General features: G+C 30.4%; 1 protein-coding gene and 12 non-coding genes across 18 annotated transcripts in view; 12 read left to right on the top strand and 1 right to left on the bottom strand.

Moving 5' to 3' along the window:
* bru2 (bruno 2) overlaps window positions 1-20,311 on the bottom strand; it is a 294,037-nt gene that overhangs the window by 27,210 nt on the left and 246,516 nt on the right. For all 6 annotated transcript variants that reach the window (XM_065502494.1, XM_065502493.1, XM_065502498.1 and 3 more), the window contains 2 exons: window positions 19,564-19,742; window positions 12,042-12,582 (listed from right to left, as the gene is read on the bottom strand). In XM_065502494.1, the coding sequence (XP_065358566.1) occupies window positions 12,042-12,582; window positions 19,564-19,742 (720 nt within the window). The remainder of the gene's footprint in view (window positions 1-12,041; window positions 12,583-19,563; window positions 19,743-20,311) is intronic.
* On the top strand, window positions 4,507-4,580 carry TRNAN-GUU (transfer RNA asparagine (anticodon GUU)). Its single transcript has one exon. It is a non-coding gene; the product is annotated as a tRNA-Asn (tRNA).
* On the top strand, window positions 4,735-4,808 carry TRNAN-GUU (transfer RNA asparagine (anticodon GUU)). The gene has a single exon. It is a non-coding gene; the product is annotated as a tRNA-Asn (tRNA).
* TRNAN-GUU (transfer RNA asparagine (anticodon GUU)) lies at window positions 6,424-6,497 on the top strand. Its single transcript has one exon. It is a non-coding gene; the product is annotated as a tRNA-Asn (tRNA).
* TRNAN-GUU (transfer RNA asparagine (anticodon GUU)) lies at window positions 6,688-6,761 on the top strand. The gene has a single exon. It is a non-coding gene; the product is annotated as a tRNA-Asn (tRNA).
* Window positions 7,404-7,477, top strand: TRNAN-GUU (transfer RNA asparagine (anticodon GUU)). The gene has a single exon. It is a non-coding gene; the product is annotated as a tRNA-Asn (tRNA).
* TRNAN-GUU (transfer RNA asparagine (anticodon GUU)) lies at window positions 7,812-7,885 on the top strand. Its single transcript has one exon. It is a non-coding gene; the product is annotated as a tRNA-Asn (tRNA).
* Window positions 8,072-8,145, top strand: TRNAN-GUU (transfer RNA asparagine (anticodon GUU)). The gene has a single exon. It is a non-coding gene; the product is annotated as a tRNA-Asn (tRNA).
* On the top strand, window positions 8,530-8,603 carry TRNAN-GUU (transfer RNA asparagine (anticodon GUU)). The gene has a single exon. It is a non-coding gene; the product is annotated as a tRNA-Asn (tRNA).
* On the top strand, window positions 8,814-8,887 carry TRNAN-GUU (transfer RNA asparagine (anticodon GUU)). The gene has a single exon. It is a non-coding gene; the product is annotated as a tRNA-Asn (tRNA).
* Window positions 9,000-9,073, top strand: TRNAN-GUU (transfer RNA asparagine (anticodon GUU)). The gene has a single exon. It is a non-coding gene; the product is annotated as a tRNA-Asn (tRNA).
* TRNAN-GUU (transfer RNA asparagine (anticodon GUU)) lies at window positions 9,284-9,357 on the top strand. Its single transcript has one exon. It is a non-coding gene; the product is annotated as a tRNA-Asn (tRNA).
* TRNAN-GUU (transfer RNA asparagine (anticodon GUU)) lies at window positions 9,767-9,840 on the top strand. Its single transcript has one exon. It is a non-coding gene; the product is annotated as a tRNA-Asn (tRNA).

Raw genomic sequence — 20,311 nt, 5'->3', positions numbered from 1 at the left:
TTAATATTTGTTTGAATCAAATTATTATTTAATCGAGTCAAAATTGATAAAACACTAAGCTGATTGATTAATAAATATTAGAGTGGTCAAACCGGTTTTCGAATTATTCGAACATCCGGGTTTTTTCCAATTTTTTTTTTAAACCGAATTTTTCAAAAGGACGGTTTTCGAGTTTTTCGGCAAACCGGGTTTTTTGTCTCGAATTATTCGACAAAATCGAATAATTTTTTTTGTGTTTTATTTAAATTAAAAAACTTTGGCAGATAGAAGTCAGAAAATATATCGAGCTAAAAATTATCTGCTGGTTTTTTAACGTCACCTGTAATAAATTCGCCTTGTTATACAGTATGCAGAAAAACTTTTAAACAGTCAGAACTAAATGAAAGTTGATCTGATTTAGAATACATATGTTGAAAGTGACTCTCAAAATTTAGATGCTCAGTTCAGTTTAACATTAAAAGAAGTTTAAAATCCACATATAAGATCTAATATTGTAACAACAAGTGACTTAAAACAAGATTTTAATTATTTGGAAAAATTTTCAAAAAGTTAAAATAAATGAAATCTTTATTCGAACCGGTTTTTGATATAAAAAACCGAAAACCTGTTTTTAAAATTTACGCTTTTTCGAATTATTCGAAAACTGGTTTTTTGTATATGTCGAATATATATAAATACTGAGCAGCGATGGAAATTTTTGATTTGAAAATGTTTTTTAATTTTAAGCAAACGAAAAATTATTATTCGAAACCACACCGTTTTAAATTGAAAATGAGAAAATACCAATTGATATTGAGAAAATACAGATTGAAATGAGAAATGACAAATTCCAAATCAGAAAACCAAATTAATATTGAGAAGAAACAAATTGGCCCATAATCACAGTCAAAAATAAAGTACTTTTTAAGAGAATTAAACTTGACTTTACTTAAGAGTGGACTTTAGGTCTATCATAGACAAGTTAAAGTATACTTCTGACGCTGAAGTCAACTCTAAATCAGGGAAAGGCAACCTATACTATTGCATTTTACGATTGTATTTGTTATACACTCTCTCCGCTCTCACCACGAATCCGTGTTGCCAGTAAACTTTCGTCGCTTTTCCCCAATTAAAAATGTAAAATCTCATATTGTTTATCATACATCTTTAAATGTTGGGACATATTTTTTTTCACTGGCAACGCTGATTCTTAAATTGTACGATAAAAAACGATACACAACCTGCTTGTTTGAGTTCTCAAGCTAGACTGATTAAAAGTTGTTTATTTCTCTACAATGCGTGTGCACCAGTGTTGCCACCAATAAAATTATAAACTACACATGCCTCATTCCTAAATTACACATACGAGAAAAAATTACACATGTAATTTTCGTGATTGCAATAGGAGAAATTGTCTAAAGGTGATCATATTGTGAATACAAGATTTTTAAAACGTACATGAAGACAAAAGGTTTGGACTATGGGATGTTTGGACCAAATACGATCACTTAGTGTCAATTATGGACAATTTTCACTTGCGCAGATTTTAATTTATCCAGGAATTGGATATATGAAATTATTAAAGCAAAGTCAGCAATCTCTTTTTATACCCTTCGCCATGAATGGCTGAGATATTAGGAAAAAACTAGGAAAACCTAGATTTTTGGCCTATTTTTTATCTATATCTGGATAACTGATTACTGAGTCACTAATATAGACAATATGGATATCTAATAATAGATATTTCAAAGTCCATTGCAACGGTATATATAAGGCTATAGTAAGTTGGACCTACAATGGGTTAAAATCGGGAAAAATATTTTTTAATCCGATTTTTTTATCATCAAACAAAGTTTTTTTTTGTCGCAAATTCTTTTTTGAAAAAAAATGGGAAAAATTTTTTTTAAAATAATTAAAAAACTAATTTAAAAAAATATTTTTAAGTATAATTAGGTGATAAGATATAAGATTCGGCACAGCCGAATATAGCTCTCTTACTTATTTTTTAGTGAACTTTTCTAATTTAATGAATTCTTGAGATCAGTCAAATATGTCAATCCCAAATACGATTTTAACAAATAGATATTAACCAATGTTCATTCGAAGATTGTTCCATTTTAAATTGTTACATTTCTATTAAAAATTTAACAATATTTAAAAAAATAGCACACTGTTTGCCTTCGAATTGGAATTTTTTCCTAATTTATATTAAGCACATAATTTTGTAAATCACGTCACCTAAGTGATATTTATATGGATAGCAAAAACAAAATTTAAAAAATTTTAAAAATTTGTTTTTGTTTTATATACAAAATTTTCAAATTATTTTTGAAACTGCTAGTGTATACTGAAACCAATAACAAATCGCACGGTTTTCAGAACATGGTGAAGTGCGTTAAGCGATTTGAAAACGCTGCGTTTTCCAGAACATGGGTGAAAGTTAAATATTTTTTACTATTTGTTATAAATTATAGCGAGAGAGAAAAATAGAAAAAAGTAAATGAACACTTTACCAGTAAAATCTTGTAGGTAAAGAAATGTATAATTTTTGTAACGTTTATATTTTTAAAATATTGCGAACAACATAGCAATAATCTCCAAATTATTTATCGTATTTTTATGCAAACCTTAATGTTAATTTAGTTCAAACTTGATTCATATCTTCATACATATAATTAAATTATACTGAGTAACAAACGAGTAAAATATAATAAATATGAATACATTTAGCGATACTAGATTTGTTATTTATCAACTAAAATAGAGGATATAGCTACTTTCCTTCATATAAACGTACATATTTATTTTCAGTTTTGAAATCTGAACAATACCAAAAATGATTGAAGACATACATTGACAATATACTTATTTTGGATATAATTGGAATTTAAAATTACACATGAATTACACATTCATTCAATTACACATGGGCTACACATCCAAGTTGAAATTACACACAATATGTGTAATTACACATGAAGTGGCAACACTGGTGTGCACACGTACGTAAGAGAAGAGTAAATGAAAAACGCGGCGCCCATGTTTTGCCTTTCCCTGCTCTAAATATAAAACAAGCTAAAGTTGTTTCTAACTCGTTTAACAACAGCATCAGCTGTTCTTTGCCGAGTAAAAAAGTTCGTCACAAAGTAAAAAAAGTTTAAGTTAAAAGATATTGGTAGAGATTTTGCAATTATTGAACAGTTATCAATAAAATTAGTACCAAAATATCGTAATTATTATTAATTAATCTTATCTTTTCCATTTTTCCACAACAAACAACTTTCTTTCTTTAGATGTCCCGGATACTTTTATTGTTTACGTTTTTTGGATTTTTTTTTTAATTTTGTATGTCAGCTGTTCAGCGTTGCCACTTGTCTGTTTTTTGTTGTATATTGTATGAAAACATTTTCTACATTTGCGGTGCCACCACATACTTTAATTTTGACTATGGTTGCAAATTAATAAAAAGCAGGTTTTTATTTTAAAGTTGTTTTTAAAAAGAACCGACTTTAGTGTTTGACTATGATTATGGGCCATTGAAATTGTGAAATCCAAATTGATATTGAGAAAAATCAAATTGAAATTAAAAATCCAATTGAATAACTAGAAAAATCCAACTAAAATTCAGAAATCTTAATTAATGAAAATAAAAAACTGATGTTGGGAAAATTTAAATAGATATAGAGAAATATTAAATTTCTATTCGTATTTCCTTTGGAAAAAATATTGAAAAAAGTCTACACAAAATTTTTTAATTTCTCAATTACAGATTTTATTTTTTTGTTTTTGTTCTATATTGAAAAATGTTATTTATTCGAATAAAAAATATATTTTTATTTATTTTTTTATTCTAAATTGAAAACTGTTATTCATTTGAATAAAAAATATATTTTTTCCTCTATTATTCGAATAATTTTTATTCGAATGTCAATTCTTTTTTATTTAAGCTCCTTTTAGTTTTCAGTAAAGCCGTAATAAAAGCCAGCAAATAGGTATTTATGAGCAAATAATTTATTATATAAACTGCAAAAAACCTCTATGGTTATCAACATATCCAATATTTTTGAATTCCAAGTTGTTTTTGCATTTATTTTTAGCAATTTCCATAAAGTTAGAGGTGTAGTAAAGTTCATTCTCCGTTTCAATCATGTGCTCAATGTTGTTGTTCTTTCTTGTCTCTAATTCAAATCTAAAAATAAACTCTGTTCTGTAGTCTGTAGTTTGTTTCCAATGAATGTATAAAGCTGATTGTAATAAATATACGTTTGTGTATCTATAGATGTGTTTAGCCAATGTGCTTGGTGGTGTATCGTACACATTTTGTTATTGTAAAATTATATATTTGCGCACTCACCAGTTAGAATTACGATGACTAAAGAAATCTGTTCATTTAACCCAGTGTCTGTGAGTGTGTTTTTGCCAATGTTCTTTTTGTTATTTCGCACATTGTTCTGAGAGTGTATTCTTTTCATACATTTATGGTAATATTACATTACGTATCTGTGTTTAGACGCCATCCAAACATGAGCCTCCGTGGCGCAATTGGTTAGCGCGTTCGGCTGTTAACCGAAAGGTTGGTGGTTCGAGTCCACCCGGGGGCGCAGTTATTTTTTGTTTTTCATTTTTTCAAATACTTTTTTAATTAATTATTAAAAATTTTAGAATAATAAAAAATATAAATTATTATTTATTTACTAAACTTAATAATATTATATTTGCCATACATACTCAGCTTGTGCTGTCAGAATTTTAAGTGCCTCCGTGGCGCAATTGGTTAGCGCGTTCGGCTGTTAACCGAAAGGTTGGTGGTTCGAGTCCACCCGGGGGCGATTACAATTTTTTTTCTAAAAATAACTGTATGCTATAAAAAGAAAGTTGACAATTTAGGAAGTTCATAATGATAATTAATGATCGTCAGAAATCCCTTAAAACTGGTTGTCTTGGATAATTTATGACATAACCAGAGCCCGAAAACCATAATAATCAAGATAACCATATTGTGATTTATATTTTGTGATAAAAAAATAAATCACACAAAATAACATTGTTTTTGATGATTTGTTGGGAGAAAAATAACTTCAATTGTGATTCAACTATTACCGGTCGGTATTTCTCCTTTTTTACATATTTTTTTAATGCAAAATTTTTAAATTAAAATTTTTTAAAAAATTTTATGTATTTTTTTTGAATTTATGACTTTAAAAATTTTTTATTTTTTTTATAAAAGTATAAAATTTCTTGAAAATCCCTTTTTTGTAAAATTGTTGAAATGTGTTTTAAAATTGATGAATTTTTGTAAAACTATTGATTTTTTTGTGGCAACATAATGATTTTTTTCCTATAATAGGGGCGGGGTTATCGGAACCCTTTACAAAATAATTAAGAACTTATTGGGCCATCTAAAATAGGTTACTATATTTTGATATCGAGTATGCGATTTGAGAATTTTTACCCTAAAGTTGAATTTTACATAAAAAATAGGCATTTTTTGAATGGACCTGATCCCGTCGGTATCAAAAATTATAAATGTTTTTTTCATTTAAAATATTTGGCGTAAAGTTAGCTTTTCAAAAAGTACAAATTCATTATACATCCTCTTAGAAAATTTTTAGATAACTTAAAAAGAATAAAAGTACTTTTTTCCCAAAAAAAATTGCGAAAAATAGCTTTTTTAATTTTTTTATATTCAAATGCATGTAACTTTGGACTCAGTCATGATTTTCAAACACTTCTTTCTTTATTTGATATATAGATCTATTGTTAATCCTATAAAAGAAAAAATGGATAAAATCGGAGAATATTTGGAACCGCGGTCACCAAAAAAACTGGTGTAGGTTGGTTAAAAAGGTTGAAAATTAAATTTTCAAATGCGAATATCTCCTAAGCTATAAGAGATAATTGATAGCTACGACGAGGTTTTATGTAGTGCTCGACGAGGAGATGAGTAATGTATGTGTAATTTTTTTTAAATCGGAACACAAACGAAGAAATAGCATCATTTTAAAAATTTAACATACCCGAGGTGTCCTACTTTGGAAACCACTGGTCCCGCTCCTGGTGATTCATGAGATTCAAATTCAAAACTTAAACTCGACTACACTTCCTCTTTGCGCATGTGAAATTTCATTTAAATCGGCGTAAGAGTTTAGAAGTTACATATTTATTTCCCTCTTTTTTTATTCTCATACCATTGTGCAACGTTCATTATCATACAAAAATGATTTTAACCGACACACAACCAGACTTTGTGTTAATGGGGCTACGTAAGTTTTTGAATTTACCATGTAAATGAAAGTGAATCCGCTATTTTTCGGTATCTGGGTGTAATAAAATTAATTTCTTGATCTTAATTAATTGTGTAAGAAGAATGAGTGTTAATTTTTTTAATTTCTTTTAATCTGTAATTCATTCTTATGTATTCACTTTTCTACGCAGTGGCCAAGTGCCTCCGTGGCGCAATTGGTTAGCGCGTTCGGCTGTTAACCGAAAGGTTGGTGGTTCGAGTCCACCCGGGGGCGAGTTCAATTTTTTTCAAAAAAATTGTTTTTATTCTATAAGAAAAACTAAAGAAAGTCCTTAAAACTGAAGATTTAGATAGTCCGAGGTTCTGAAAGAACTGACAATAAGTTGAATTGTTTATTTTTGAATATCTTTTGAATAATCTGGCAGCAGTTGTTATAAAGCCAGTTTACTGCACAGTGGTCAAGTGCCTCCGTGGCGCAATTGGTTAGCGCGTTCGGCTGTTAACCGAAAGGTTGGTGGTTCGAGTCCACCCGGGGGCGATTCAATATTTTTAAATGATTTGTTAATTCTAACTCAAAGAAGATAGTGATAGATTAGGTGAAAATAAATCTAAAATAAAATATGATCTTAAATAGAGGTCAATAAATAGGTCAATGACTGGACTGGCATGGACACTGCCAATAATTACAAAATTTAAAATGAATAATTCTATAACCAGAAATAAAAATCTAAAGAGAAAGATGTTGTACATCAATTACAGAAATTATTGATGCGTCTTTTAGATATGATATATCTTTAGAAAGCAAATATATATCGTGTTCGGCTGTTAACAGAAAAGTTGATGGATATGGTCCAATATTTTTAAATAATATGTTAATTCCAACTTCAAGAATAAGAAAAGATTAGGTGAAAATACAACTAAGTCAAAGTAGTAGTCTGAAACTGATGACAAAATGATGAAACCAATTATTAGAAATAAGAAATATAAAATGTAAGGAGAAAGTTGAAAGTACAAACAAGCATATGAAATTAATGATGCATTTTCAGAAATCTTTAGAAACCCATTTAATCTGGTTCTGACTAACTAATAGAGGTCAAACATATTTAATAGCTTAACCTCATTAAATTCTGAAAGCTAGTAAATGTTGTTATGAAGTCATTTTACTGCACAGTGGTCAAGTGCCTCCGTGGCGCAATTGGTTAGCGCGTTCGGCTGTTAACCGAAAGGTTGGTGGTTCGAGTCCACCCGGGGGCGATTCAATATTTTTCTACAGAGAACAGACAATTTAGAATATAAGTGATGCATTTTTAGGAAGCCCTTTCTTAAACTTTGGATAATCCGAGGTCAATTTTAAATAATTGATTTTAAAATTCGGAAAGAACTTTTTCAGTCTAATTTATTCGATTTTTTTTATTAATTTTAAATCTAATTTATTATGCTTGAGGTCAGATTTACAAAGTGGATGCTACTTTGTAAATCTGACCTCAGCTTATGAAATTAGAATTAAAATTCGGAAAGAAAGTTAATTTCTTTTTAATCTGTAGTCAATAGTTGTTATGAAGTCACTTTGCTACGCAGTGGACAAGTTGCCTCCGTGGCGCAATTGGTTAGCGCGTTCGGCTGTTAACCGAAAGGTTGGTGGTTCGAGTCCACCCGGGGGCGAGTTATTTTTTTTTTCTAAGAACACTTAAATCTTAAAAAATTAATATGAAATTAAAAGAAAGACAAGTTTTGAAATTAGAAAGCCCTTAAAATTGTCAAACAAATTTTCTATTCTATTAGAATTCTGAAAAAATTGAAATTTTTTCTCATATGTTATGAAGTTAATTTGCTGCACAGTGGTCAAGTGCCTCCGTGGCGCAATTGGTTAGCGCGTTCGGCTGTTAACCGAAAGGTTGGTGGTTCGAGTCCACCCGGGGGCGATTCAATATTTTTAAATCATTTGTTAATTCTAACTTTAAGTAAGAATAAGAATAAATTAGTTAAAAAAGCTGAATCAAAGTAATCTGAAACTGAGGACAATTCTAGTCTGTCATTGCTATCATCCACTGCCAATAATTACAAAATTTAAAATCAATATTCTATAAAAAGAAATATAAAATGTAAAGAGAAAATAATTACAAAGATCAGACAGACAGATTTCGTGCTGCATTTTTAGATATCATAACCCTTAAAATGGGTTGGTGTGGTCCAGTGGATCGAAGTAATAAAACCAATTATTTTAAATTCTGGAAGAAACTCAACTTTCTTAATTAATTCTTTTTAATCTGTGTTATGAAGTCACTTAACTGCACAGTGGGTAAGTTGCCTCCGTGGCGCAATTGGTTAGCGCGTTCGGCTGTTAACCGAAAGGTTGGTGGTTCGAGTCCACCCGGGGGCGAGTTAATATTTTCCTAAAAATAGCTCTTTATAATATAAAATTTAGAAAATTAAGGATATATCTTTAGAAAGTCCTGGTTTGTTTGGATTATCCGAGGTCGTAATATAATTTCTTAAGCTCCTAAAATTCTGAAAGAATGTTAATTTTTTTAATGAATTTTTAATCTGTAAATAGTTTTTATGAATCCATTTTACTGCACAGTGGACAAGTGCCTCCGTGGCGCAATTGGTTAGCGCGTTCGGCTGTTAACCGAAAGGTTGGTGGTTCGAGTCCACCCGGGGGCGAATTATTTTTTTTTCTGAAAATTCTATTGTGAAATTTTTTGGGAAATTGGCTTTAAAATTTAAAACTATTTAAATTCTAATTTAAAGCATTTTTATTGCACAGTGGGCAAGTGCCTCCGTGGCGCAATTGGTTAGCGCGTTCGGCTGTTAACCGAAAGGTTGGTGGTTCGAGTCCACCCGGGGGCGATAATTTATTTTGTTTAAGTATTTTTTAAACTTTTTATAGTATAGAATGAATGCATATTACAAATTATTTGGAACGAGTGCATTTAGAAACAGGACTTGGGCTCAAAATAAGTTTTAATTAACAATCCTCTTGTAATTCCCAAAATCATTTTTTATATAAACTAGTATTAAAGAATGTAAAGTGTCGAATTTAATCCGAACTGCCCCATGGCCTCCGTGGCGCAATTGGTTAGCGCGTTCGGCTGTTAACCGAAAGGTTGGTGGTTCGAGTCCACCCGGGGGCGCGTTCATTTTTTAATGTTTTTTTAAGTTTGATTTTAAATTTAAAGTTAGTTAATATCAGTTAAGAAGAAAATTGGGACTGAAAGTAATAAATAGAGCAACAGTTTTTTGAACAGAACTTAACAATTAATATAATAAATTATAAATTGAAAGTAATTTCTTGAAAAAACCTTCTATGACTATTCCATTACATAAATAATTATATTTTCTAGAATTATTATTAAATTATTACTATGTAGTTTATTTTTAGCTTCACACAACAATAAAAATAGTAAATTCTGTTTTAGTTCAGTAATAAGTGAAACCACAAATATATTGGTTCTTTTAGTTAACCTCCCCTAATGAATATGGTAATTTTATATTTGTGTTGAGTCAATTTTAAATGTGCTTTTAAACGCACAGTGGCTATCAGCCTCCGTGGCGCAATTGGTTAGCGCGTTCGGCTGTTAACCGAAAGGTTGGTGGTTCGAGTCCACCCGGGGGCGAGTTAATTTTTTTTTTAATTTTTTTTATTATTTTTTATTATTATAACTTAAATCATCTTTTATTTTAATGAAACATTTGCATTTCTTCTTTTGTTGGCCAAAATTTTACTTTTTTTAACAAATAACAACAAAATATCCCACGTGTATGCTTAACTAATTTTGGTAAAACATGAAAAACTATAAAATATTATTATAACAAAATACAAATATATATTTGGTTTTTTTGTTTTTTGTTTATTTCAACCATTATGCATAAATTTAACAGAAATAGAGGTATTTTCTTTTTTTAAACAAACTAAAAGTGGAAGAGGGGGAAAAGGGTGTAACAAAATATTAGTGCTGTAATGTTGGAAAAGGTAACTCATAAAACTTAAATATATGTACCAATATAAGGAACTTTCCTTTTAAATAATTTAAGATTTAACAAAATTTATTATGAATCATGATAATTTAATTCATTAAAATTTAATAAATTTTAGTTAAATCGACCGTGTTAAGTAAAGTCAAAAATTCTAGTGTCGAAAATTGTTATCAATGGAAATACTTTTACGTAAAGAGAATTAGTATTTGAAAGAATCAAACTATCAACTAATGGAATCAGTTCCTCTCCTAATTTAGCTATAGCTACGAATTGAATTTGCACAAATAGGAGAATTTTGACAAATAGTAAAAAGCATCAAACGTTTAGTTCATATTCTGGCAATATTAAAAGAAATATTCTGTTTAAACATTCGTTTTGTCCATTAGATAACACTGTAATTAATTTTTTAAGTCATGGAAATATAGCCATATATGGACAGCAGTACCTGAAAAAAAGTCCCGCGTCTCCAAGTTTTGCCCAAAGTAATGCACTTTTTTATGAGCCCCCAAAGATTTCGGGCCTCGATGTCATTTTTGCAAGAAAGTGATCCTTTTCTCAGGCTCATATCTTGCAAACAGTTCGGAATTTTGATTTACTTTCTGAGGCAATGTTGTAGCCCTTATCATAAAAAACAAAAATTGTGAATATATAAAATCAAAAAAACTTCATCTTCAAGATCAAAAACGCAAAAAACTTAAAAAATCTAAATAAATGTAAAAATAATTTTTTTAAGCTGCCTAAAAGTATGCTTTAGTTTAAAATAATTTAATAGTTGGCTCAAAAAACTTAATGCCTTTAGTGTTTTCTTACTAACTTATATTGAGCTACCTAAACGGTGTTAAGAATCATTCCTAGGAAGTTCATATGTTCTAGAAAGTTGTTTATTTAGATATTAGGTACATTTTTGTAGTTGATTGTTTCCTTGAATTTTGAACGGTTTGCTACCTATGCACCTGAACAGTGGAAAAAAGGTAAAAAAAATTGAATTTTTAAAAGTTTTTTGCGATTTTGATCTTGAAGATGAAGTTTTTTGATTTTAAATATTCACAATTTTTGTTCTTTATGACAAAGGCTACAACATTGCCTCATAGAATAAATCAAAATTCCGAACTGTTTTCAAGATATGAGCCTGAGAAAATTATAACTTTTTTGCAAAAATGACAAAGAGGCCCCATATCTTTGGGGCCCATAATAAAGTGCATTACTTTGGGAAAAACTGGGAGACACGGGTCTTTTTTTGGTCTTTATCACGTAGTGGTGTCCGTATATGGTTATTTTTTTCGTGTTGCACTGTGTAATTCATGAAACTACTAGAAGATGGCACTGCGTATATAAATAGTAACAGCAAGTTGCAGTTAGTCGTTATATTGAAGGCGCTGTTAGACTTAACATCAACTCTTCTTTGGTATTGAATACCTCTTAACATTACAGCACTAAACAAATTTGGAAACAAAAAATCTAAAAAAAAAATAACAAACAAATAACTAAAAACACGCTCTAATTACACTAAGAATAATGAAAATAATAATGATTTTTTTTTGTTCAGTTGGTTTGTAATGGAAACAGGATAACAAAAATGTGGGGTGGGGGAAAAAGGAAAAACACAATTTTGTAAAAAAAAAATTTCAAATAAACGAAATCAATGAGAAAAAGGAATTTAATATATGGTCTAGTCCATATATATGGGATATATATTTTTCAATATATAAAAAAATATATTTATTTAAATAAGTAATAAAAATAAACGTAAATGTTTATTATAGACATATGTAGGTATGTAAAAGAATGTTTGTAGATAGATACAAACATACGGTTTACATGTATAAATATTGAAACTCACCTTGTAGATAATGTGCCGGTTGCAGACCAAAAGCTTGCAATTGCTGGAATATTTGCATTTGGGCGGCGGCAGCGGCGGCTGCCGAATTGGTTAACATGCCATCGGCTGTGGTAAAATACGGTGAAGTTGGCTGATGTGTTGTGTTGGCAGCGGTTACCATCATTGTTGGTGTTACAGCCGATAGACTGGCAGCTGATGTGGGTATAAGGCCAGCTGTGGCACCCGTTGCGGTCGGTAACGATGGTGGTGGGGCAGCGAGGGCGGCATGCAGAGCAGCCATGGTGGGATTTGTACGTGTGGTGGCGGCCACAGGTGTTGGCACTAAGGCATTGCTAGGACTTAAGGCATTGGCCGCAGAGGGTGGCGCAGTCAAAGCGCCCATGACTGTTTGCTGCGAGGGTGATGTTGTTAGCGAGGTGATGCCACAGATACCAACCTGCAGTTGTTGCAATTTCTTTTGATCCTTTTCCTTTTGGGTATCGGCAAATTTAACAACGAGCGGTGCGGAACAACCCTCCATAGTTTGACTGTGATGTAAGGACTGCAAATATTAAATTTTATTTGGTAATAAGTAACTGACAGGGTATTATGCGTTTGTGCTGATATTTGTAACGGCCAACAATATTAGTCTAATATCCACTTTAATGTATATCTCTATAATTGGTCATAGCTCTCACTTCCGAAAATCTCTCACGAAAATAAATAATTGAAATTTTAGATAAACAAGTAAGAAAGTATGGTCGGTCAAGCCCGACCCTACACTAAGTAAAAGAGTAAAAACATTTTTCTTTTAAAATTTCAATAATTTATATTCGTGAGTGATTTTCGGAAGTGGGCCTTATATGGGGGCTATGACCAATTATGGACCGATCACCATGAAATTAGGTCATGTGATTTGTGTCTATATGAAAGTTTACTATGTTGAATTTTGTGAGTATAAAAACATTTTTAAGCGATTTATGCACGTTAAAGTGATTTTCGGAAGCGGGTCTACACGGGAGCTATGACTAATTATGGACCGATCGTAACAAAATTTGGTGACATGAATTTTGTGTATATAAAACTTATTTGGAGCGGAATTTGTGGAGATACATTTAGAAATTAAACATTTATGACCGATAAAGTCCAATTTCGGGAGGATATTTGTATGGGGGCTAGGTGAAATAATGGACCGATTTGAGGCAATTTCAATAAACTTGGTCCTTGAGCCGAAAAAATAGAATGTACCAAATTTCATCGAAATATCTTCAAAATTGCGACCTGTACTCTGCGCACAAGGTTTACATGGACAGCCAGCCGACCTGACGGACGGACGGACATCGTTTAATCGACTCAGAAAGTGATTCTAAGTCGATCGGTATACTTTAAGGTGGGTGTTAGACTAATATTTTTGGGCGTTACAAACATCTTCACAAACGCATAATACCCTCCCCACTATGGTGGTGCAGGGTATAAAAAGTGTTTGGTCATTTACTCAGTGTAGAGTATCATATGTTTGGATTTGACAGACTATACTTTCTTACTAAATAAATGTATAATTTGTTTAGTCTAATACATAACTGTGTATGTTTATCTTATTAAGAGTCTGCAACAAATTTCTTGTATTTACCTCTTTTCCCTAACATTCATAGTATGACCTTTAAATATACATATGCATGTAAATATATATAGAGTGTCCTGTTTCCTATTTATGTATTTATTTGTGTTTGAGTATTTGTCTTTATGTATTCATTTTATCATTTGTTTTGTTATTTTTTTTCTCTCTTTAGTTTTGCGACAACTGCTGCTGCTGCTGCCGTTGTTTGTGTTGTTGTTTTAACAGTTTTGTTTACCGGAAATTTGTAATTTTACTTGTTTCCTGTGCAATCTTACACAACCATTTTGTGGTTGACTATTTCCGCTGCAACCACAAATACCAAAACAGCAGCAGCTAAGGGAGTGTACTCGTATTTCTATGTGTTGTTGGTTTTTTTTTTTACAAGTATTTTAACCATTTTTGGAGGGTCTCTTGTTTAAGTTTATGCTTGTCCGTCTGTCTGTCTAAAATCCCTTATGTCCTTGTTATTGTTTTATGAGATAAATTAAGGAAACACATAAGGAAGGCAGTCTTTAATGTTTATTTTTGTTGCAGCAATTTTCATTAGATTAATTTATAAATAAATATAAAGTGTTGCTTGAAATTTGGTATTAAATTATTTAAATTAGATGATATTTTGGGAATTTTTAAATTGTTTAGCAAGCTTAAGTGAAAAATTACTTATGTAGGCATAAAATAGAATAAAATTAGTATTAGGGCAGTCATTTAAGCGCAATGTGTCTTCTCTTTGATAAAAATTTCAAAATTGAGTCTAAATTGTCGCGCAAATTTATCAAAATTGTGGAAATAAATTTCCATACAATTTTTAACAGTTCATGTGTAAAAAGTGCACAGATTGCACAATTTGCATGAGGAATTTAATTTAGTTATTGGAAAAAATTTATTATTTCTACATTTTGCTCAACAAGTGATGCGTACAGTCAATACTCGTTCTTTTTTGGCATCGAGATCATCGATTTTTGTTCAAAATGTTTACTTTCAGAACTAGTTCTGTACACATTGTTAAAAAGGGTTCTGAAACCGGTTCTCTAAGAAATTGTCACTTCTCAAGAGCCAATACTTTTTATTTGTTATAGTTTGAGAACTAAATTTGTTCATTGAGGATTTTTTTTTAAGATTGATAGACATTGACCCAGGAAGTAATACAGAGTCAAGTGCTAAATTGTCAAAATCCTATTTGATGATTTTAAAAAATAGTTTGGAGAAATTTCAGTGTTTAAAGAGGATTTCTATGAAAAATACTTAAAAAGTAAATGGCCCGAAAAATTAAGTAAACAAATTATTGCATGTTACTGTTAAAGTTACTGGAAAATCTCAACAGTTAGCAATATATTTTCATATACATTTTATTGCTGTGTCAATTGTACTCCTCAAAAGGTATCATTTTACAAATCACAATTTGAATAAATTTAAATTCAAATTCTTCTTAAGGGGTCTTTAAAATCATTGTCAATAACGTGACTAATAAATGTGTGACAATACAATAATCTTGCAAATTTAGTTTGGCAATAAAACCAACCTCAATAATAAAAAGAAAAAAATAATAAAAAAGCAAATAAAAAGGAAAAGCTGCTGTATAAGGCACAGACGAATGAAATAAACTCTACTTGGAAAATAAAATCACGAATGTTTAAAACTAAAGACCCAACTAGAATAGTATAAGAATACAAATTAGTGGATAACTTTGCTTTGATGTGTTTAATAAGGAGTTAAATATTGGTAGTTAAAGGTCAGAACTTATTAAGAACATCAAGTCAAATTTTATTGCAGAACTTTTTTTCATAGGTCATAACATAATACGATCATCAAGTAAAAAATCCATTAAAATTTTCCGTTAATAAACTGATTTAGAAGAGCAGTTAACAATTAATAGAGCTATATTCGTCTAAGCCGAATTGTATATACCCTTTAACAATTTATACTTTCAAATAAAAATGAAGAATATTTTTAGGTAAAAAAAATTAAACAAAAAATTTATTTTTATTTGGTGAAAATATTTTTAAATATTTTGACCCCTTGAAGGTCAAACTTACTATGGCGTTATATACGTTGTTGCAAAGGTGTTTTAAATATCTATCATTAGATATACATATTGTCTATATTAATGATATAGTAATCCAGATATAGATCAATAACAAGGGGCAAAAAAATCGAAAGAGGCTTTCAAACCACTACACAATTTTGATGTATTGTAGATCAAAATTTCTGATTTACAGTAACTATCCACCTTGAATGGTTGAAGAAAACTATAAATAGGAGACCAACTCTGAAAAACGGTGTTCAAAAAGTAGGTGTGGTTTTAAAAGTATCAAATTAGTTATGAACCGATCTTCAATAAATTTCAGAGAGATTCAATTATAACACGGGGCAACAAAATTGAACAAATTTTAAAGGCTTTTTAAACCACTACACATTTATAATGTCCAGTAGTACAAATATGGTACAAATTTTAAATTCGATGGAGTGGTTTTTTTTTAATAATTTAAAGTAAAATTATGAATTTTTCTAGATGATTCTCCACATAATTAATGATAACTCAAAAACCATTAGTCCGATATTATTAAAATAAACTTGGAAAAATTTAAATTTCCATAGCCTTTAATCCGTTTATATATTGCGTTTCAATCGGCTCAGTAGTTTCGGAGTTATAACAAAAAATTAAAGCAAAAAATATTTTTTTTAGGTGAAAATAGCTATTTTTGTTTTAAAAAAATCATGAAAAATCCAAAACAGCATAAATGGTTCAGGCTTATTACTTTATCGCAAAGCCACATATAATAGCAACAAAATAAGATATTGGTGATAAAAATCGATGAATTCCTTTCGAAATTATTCACAATTAAGTGAATTCGCTCATTTTCACAAATTTTTTGTTTTTTATTTGATATAAATAAAATTGAGTAGTTAATGTTCTTCTTTCGATTGATTGAATTAAGAAAACATTTCCTCATGCTATGTATAAATTTTCACGTATATATTGCGTTTCAATCGGCTCATAAGTTTCGGAGTTATAATAACAAATTTAAGCAAAAAATAAATTTTTTACGTGAAAATAGCATTTTTTTTGTTTTAAAAAAATCATGAAAAATCGAAAACGGCAGAAATTGTTTAGATTTGTTAATTTATCGCAAAGCCATATTAGCAACAAAACAAGATATCGATCATAAAAATCCATTGATTCTTTTTGAATTTATTCACAATTAAGTGAATTCGCTCATTATCACAAAATTGTATTTGCTTACAAGAGTGTACTTTGAGTGGAAATTTTACATGGGTTTTGTTATTGTAACAAAAACACATTTGTGGGCCCATTTTCTCCATTTTTCATAGCAACTAAACCGGATCTACATATATTGATGTATGAATCATGTATGTATGGTATTTGGGGCTACAATTTTCAACATACAGACGGACATGACCAAGCTAGCATTTGTTGAAAATTTTAAACAAATTCGATTCATTTTTGATATTTCAGCGCGATTAAAAAGCTGGAATTTCTGATCATAAATGATACTTTTGTCTGGAGAAATTGATACCCTATCCGCGACTCTTCTAAAATAGTCTTTTATGGGCCCCTCTTCTGATCTGTTTCCACTCATTTTTGAATCATTTTGGAGTAATTCTTGAATCACTTTTTAAACTTTAATGTGAATAATTTTCGAATCATTTTTTAAGCATGCAACATATTAATCAGTTTTAGGTCATCAAAACTAATCGAAAAATACTCAGTTTGGTGATTAGTGACCCAATAATCTGACTGGGGCGCTATCTATAACGATCCAGAATATATACTATGTAGAGTAGCAAATGCAAAATGTAGAAATTACAAACGGAATAACAATAACAGAATCTTGCCACTCATTATGAAAATCACTCAATTTTTAAATATTTTAATTTTCTGTTCGAGTTTCTGAATCAGGGTGTTAGTATTTTTAAAACGTTTTTAAAGTAAATTCAAACACTAAACACTAACACTATATACAGATGACAGATGTTCGGGATCAATGGGAGACTCTCTCTGCAAAAGCTTGTAAATTCCACGAAAGTTGTATCAAACGAATGTTTTTTTTCCAGAGATATTTAAATTATAGCACCAACATTTGCTAAAAAAATTGGTAAAATGATCAAGAATTATGGAGTGAATTTTCGAGTTTATATAGAAATATATCGAGTCTCATGAAAGTCTTATATCTGCACACAGAAATTTATTTATTAAACTTTTGAGTATTGTTTCATGCAGTGGTGGGCATAAAGAGAACATTTAACATGGCTAATTATAATGTGTTAGGCTCTATCTTTCTCTATTCTAATCTATTGATTGTGATTCGTAATATTCGTGTTGTTTGCAAGTACCCAATTATGTTCGGCCACTGGTAGCTATGAATGCCGACCATTAGTTTAATGTTACCAACAAATTGTCAACTTCATATAGACTTTCCTAAATTGTGCAGCAGGCTACTCGTTTAAAAAGAAAACTTGAGTGTGAATCATAAACTCTAAATGCAATGTGACTATAAAACAAATGGCTCACAATTTGCAGCAAAACGAAACACAATAAAAACTGCAAAGATACAAGACAAAAAAAAAAAAACAAACTACAAAAAAAAAAATAAAGAGAAGAACTGAAAAAGTAGGCAATAAATTTTGCATACAAGCCAGAATTTTAACACATACAACAATAGCAAAATAACTGCAAGTGTATAAACTCATACATAAGAGGGCAGGATAGAATGTCTTTAGAAAAGAAGTAACTTTTAAAGTGCTCCTTTTAAAACAACTTTGCCCAATAATCACAAAATGAAATAAACTGATTTTTAATCATTTCCAAATAAACTGTTTAAAATGCATGGTTATTTCAGTGATGAATTCATCACAGGAACTCAAAGTATACCAGGCTTATTTGTCATTGCAACAGTTTATGCTGATGACGATCTGTGGATTATAATAACAAGCAATGTTCTCTGTTATAGCCTGACCTGGTTTTTGTTTCTTTTTTGATAATTTTTATGAACTTTTTCAACATTCGCGAATATTCGTGTCGTTTACAGATTAATAATCGAACTATCATGTTTAGCCCCTGGTGACTATGCAACAGTTTTTGCTGAGGACAATCAGTACGCATATTTGAAGATATCATGCGTACTGAAAATGCAATTTGGATTACAATAAGCAGGTATTTATTTGTTATAATGGATCGATCATGTTTAGCCCCTGGTGACTATGGATACACTAATACCCCGGTTTGAGTCGCTTCGTTCTGCGTCGGTTTCGAAGTTGAGTTTTTTTTTAAATTTCTGTGATTTCGAAGTTGCGTTGATTTTGCTCCAGTTTGCGTTGCATGGCTTCGAAGTTGCATCGTTATTGCTTCAATTTGCATTGTTTTTGTTTCAGTTTGCGTCGCATGGCTTCGAAGTTGCGTCGTTAGTACTTTAGTACGATTTGTGTCGTTAATATGAAAATGTTTGTACTGAAAAATCTATTTTTTATGAATCTAGGAACCAATTATATGAAAATCAATACAAATGTATGGAAAATCGTGCTTCGTTTTGCGTCGTGTTTCTCCAGGCACAATTAGCGACGCAAACCGGAGTATTAGTGTACCGACCACTTCTGTAAAGTAGTGTGTTGCTTTTTTATTTTTGCTACGGTACGAGATTTTCAGGCATCTCTTGAAACAATTTCCCAAACTGCCCTCCTATGCAAATTTGTACAAATGCAAAATTTGCATGCCATGCACTCGCTCACATACAAATTGCTGTGAAAATGACTGGCAATAATCATGTATGAGAAATAAAATCACGTTTAACTAAATAACGTGAGCAATTTTTAGAAAATGTCTTAAATAACAACTACACATAATATTTAAACCAATAACTATAAAAGTCATTTTAAAACCCCCCCCCAAAAAAAAGAATAGCTACTTACTTTAATAGCACCAATGGCATGTTGTTTCGTATCGAATGTTACAAATGCACAGCCTTTACTTTGACCATTTTGATCCCTCAAAACGGTGCACTCCTCGATGGTGCCATGACCGGCAAACAATTGTCTGACATCAGCTTCATTATACTTCTTATTTAACATGCCAACAAAAAGTTTACGCTCTGTAAATATAAAATAAAGAGAAAGAGAGAAAAAAAAATGAATAGAAGAATTAAAATTTACAACTAATGAATGTAAATACATTTTATAAATTCTTTTTTTTTTTGTAGACATTAATCAAAAGAAATCGTAGTTAATTTAAATAAATGTTTAAATGCAGCAGCAGAAAAACTGAGTTTAACTTCAAAACAACATTTTTTTTTTATGTTAAACATTTAAGCAGGAGAGTTGTAAAAAATATACTGTTACAAAAACAAACATCAATTCTTTGGCAAACAAATAAAAGAAGAAAAAAAAAATATATAAAAATTGTTGCAAATTTGCAAAAATGTTTGCAATTGTTGCAAACGTATAGTAAAGTATAAAATTTCTCATTTACATTAACTATCCACCTTGAATGGTTGAAGAAAAATATAAATAGGAGACCAACTCTGAAAAAGGGTGGTCAAGCAGTAGGTGTGGTCTTAAAAATGTCAAAGTAATTATGAAACGATCCTCAATACATTTCAGAGAGATTCAATTATAACACAGGGCAACAAAATTGAACAAATTTTAGAGGCTTTTTAAACCA

This window comes from Calliphora vicina, chromosome 2 (genome assembly GCF_958450345.1).
Source record: "Calliphora vicina chromosome 2, idCalVici1.1, whole genome shotgun sequence".
Lineage (NCBI taxonomy): Eukaryota > Metazoa > Arthropoda > Insecta > Diptera > Calliphoridae > Calliphora > Calliphora vicina.
This window is presented reverse-complemented; position numbering and strand designations above follow the sequence as displayed.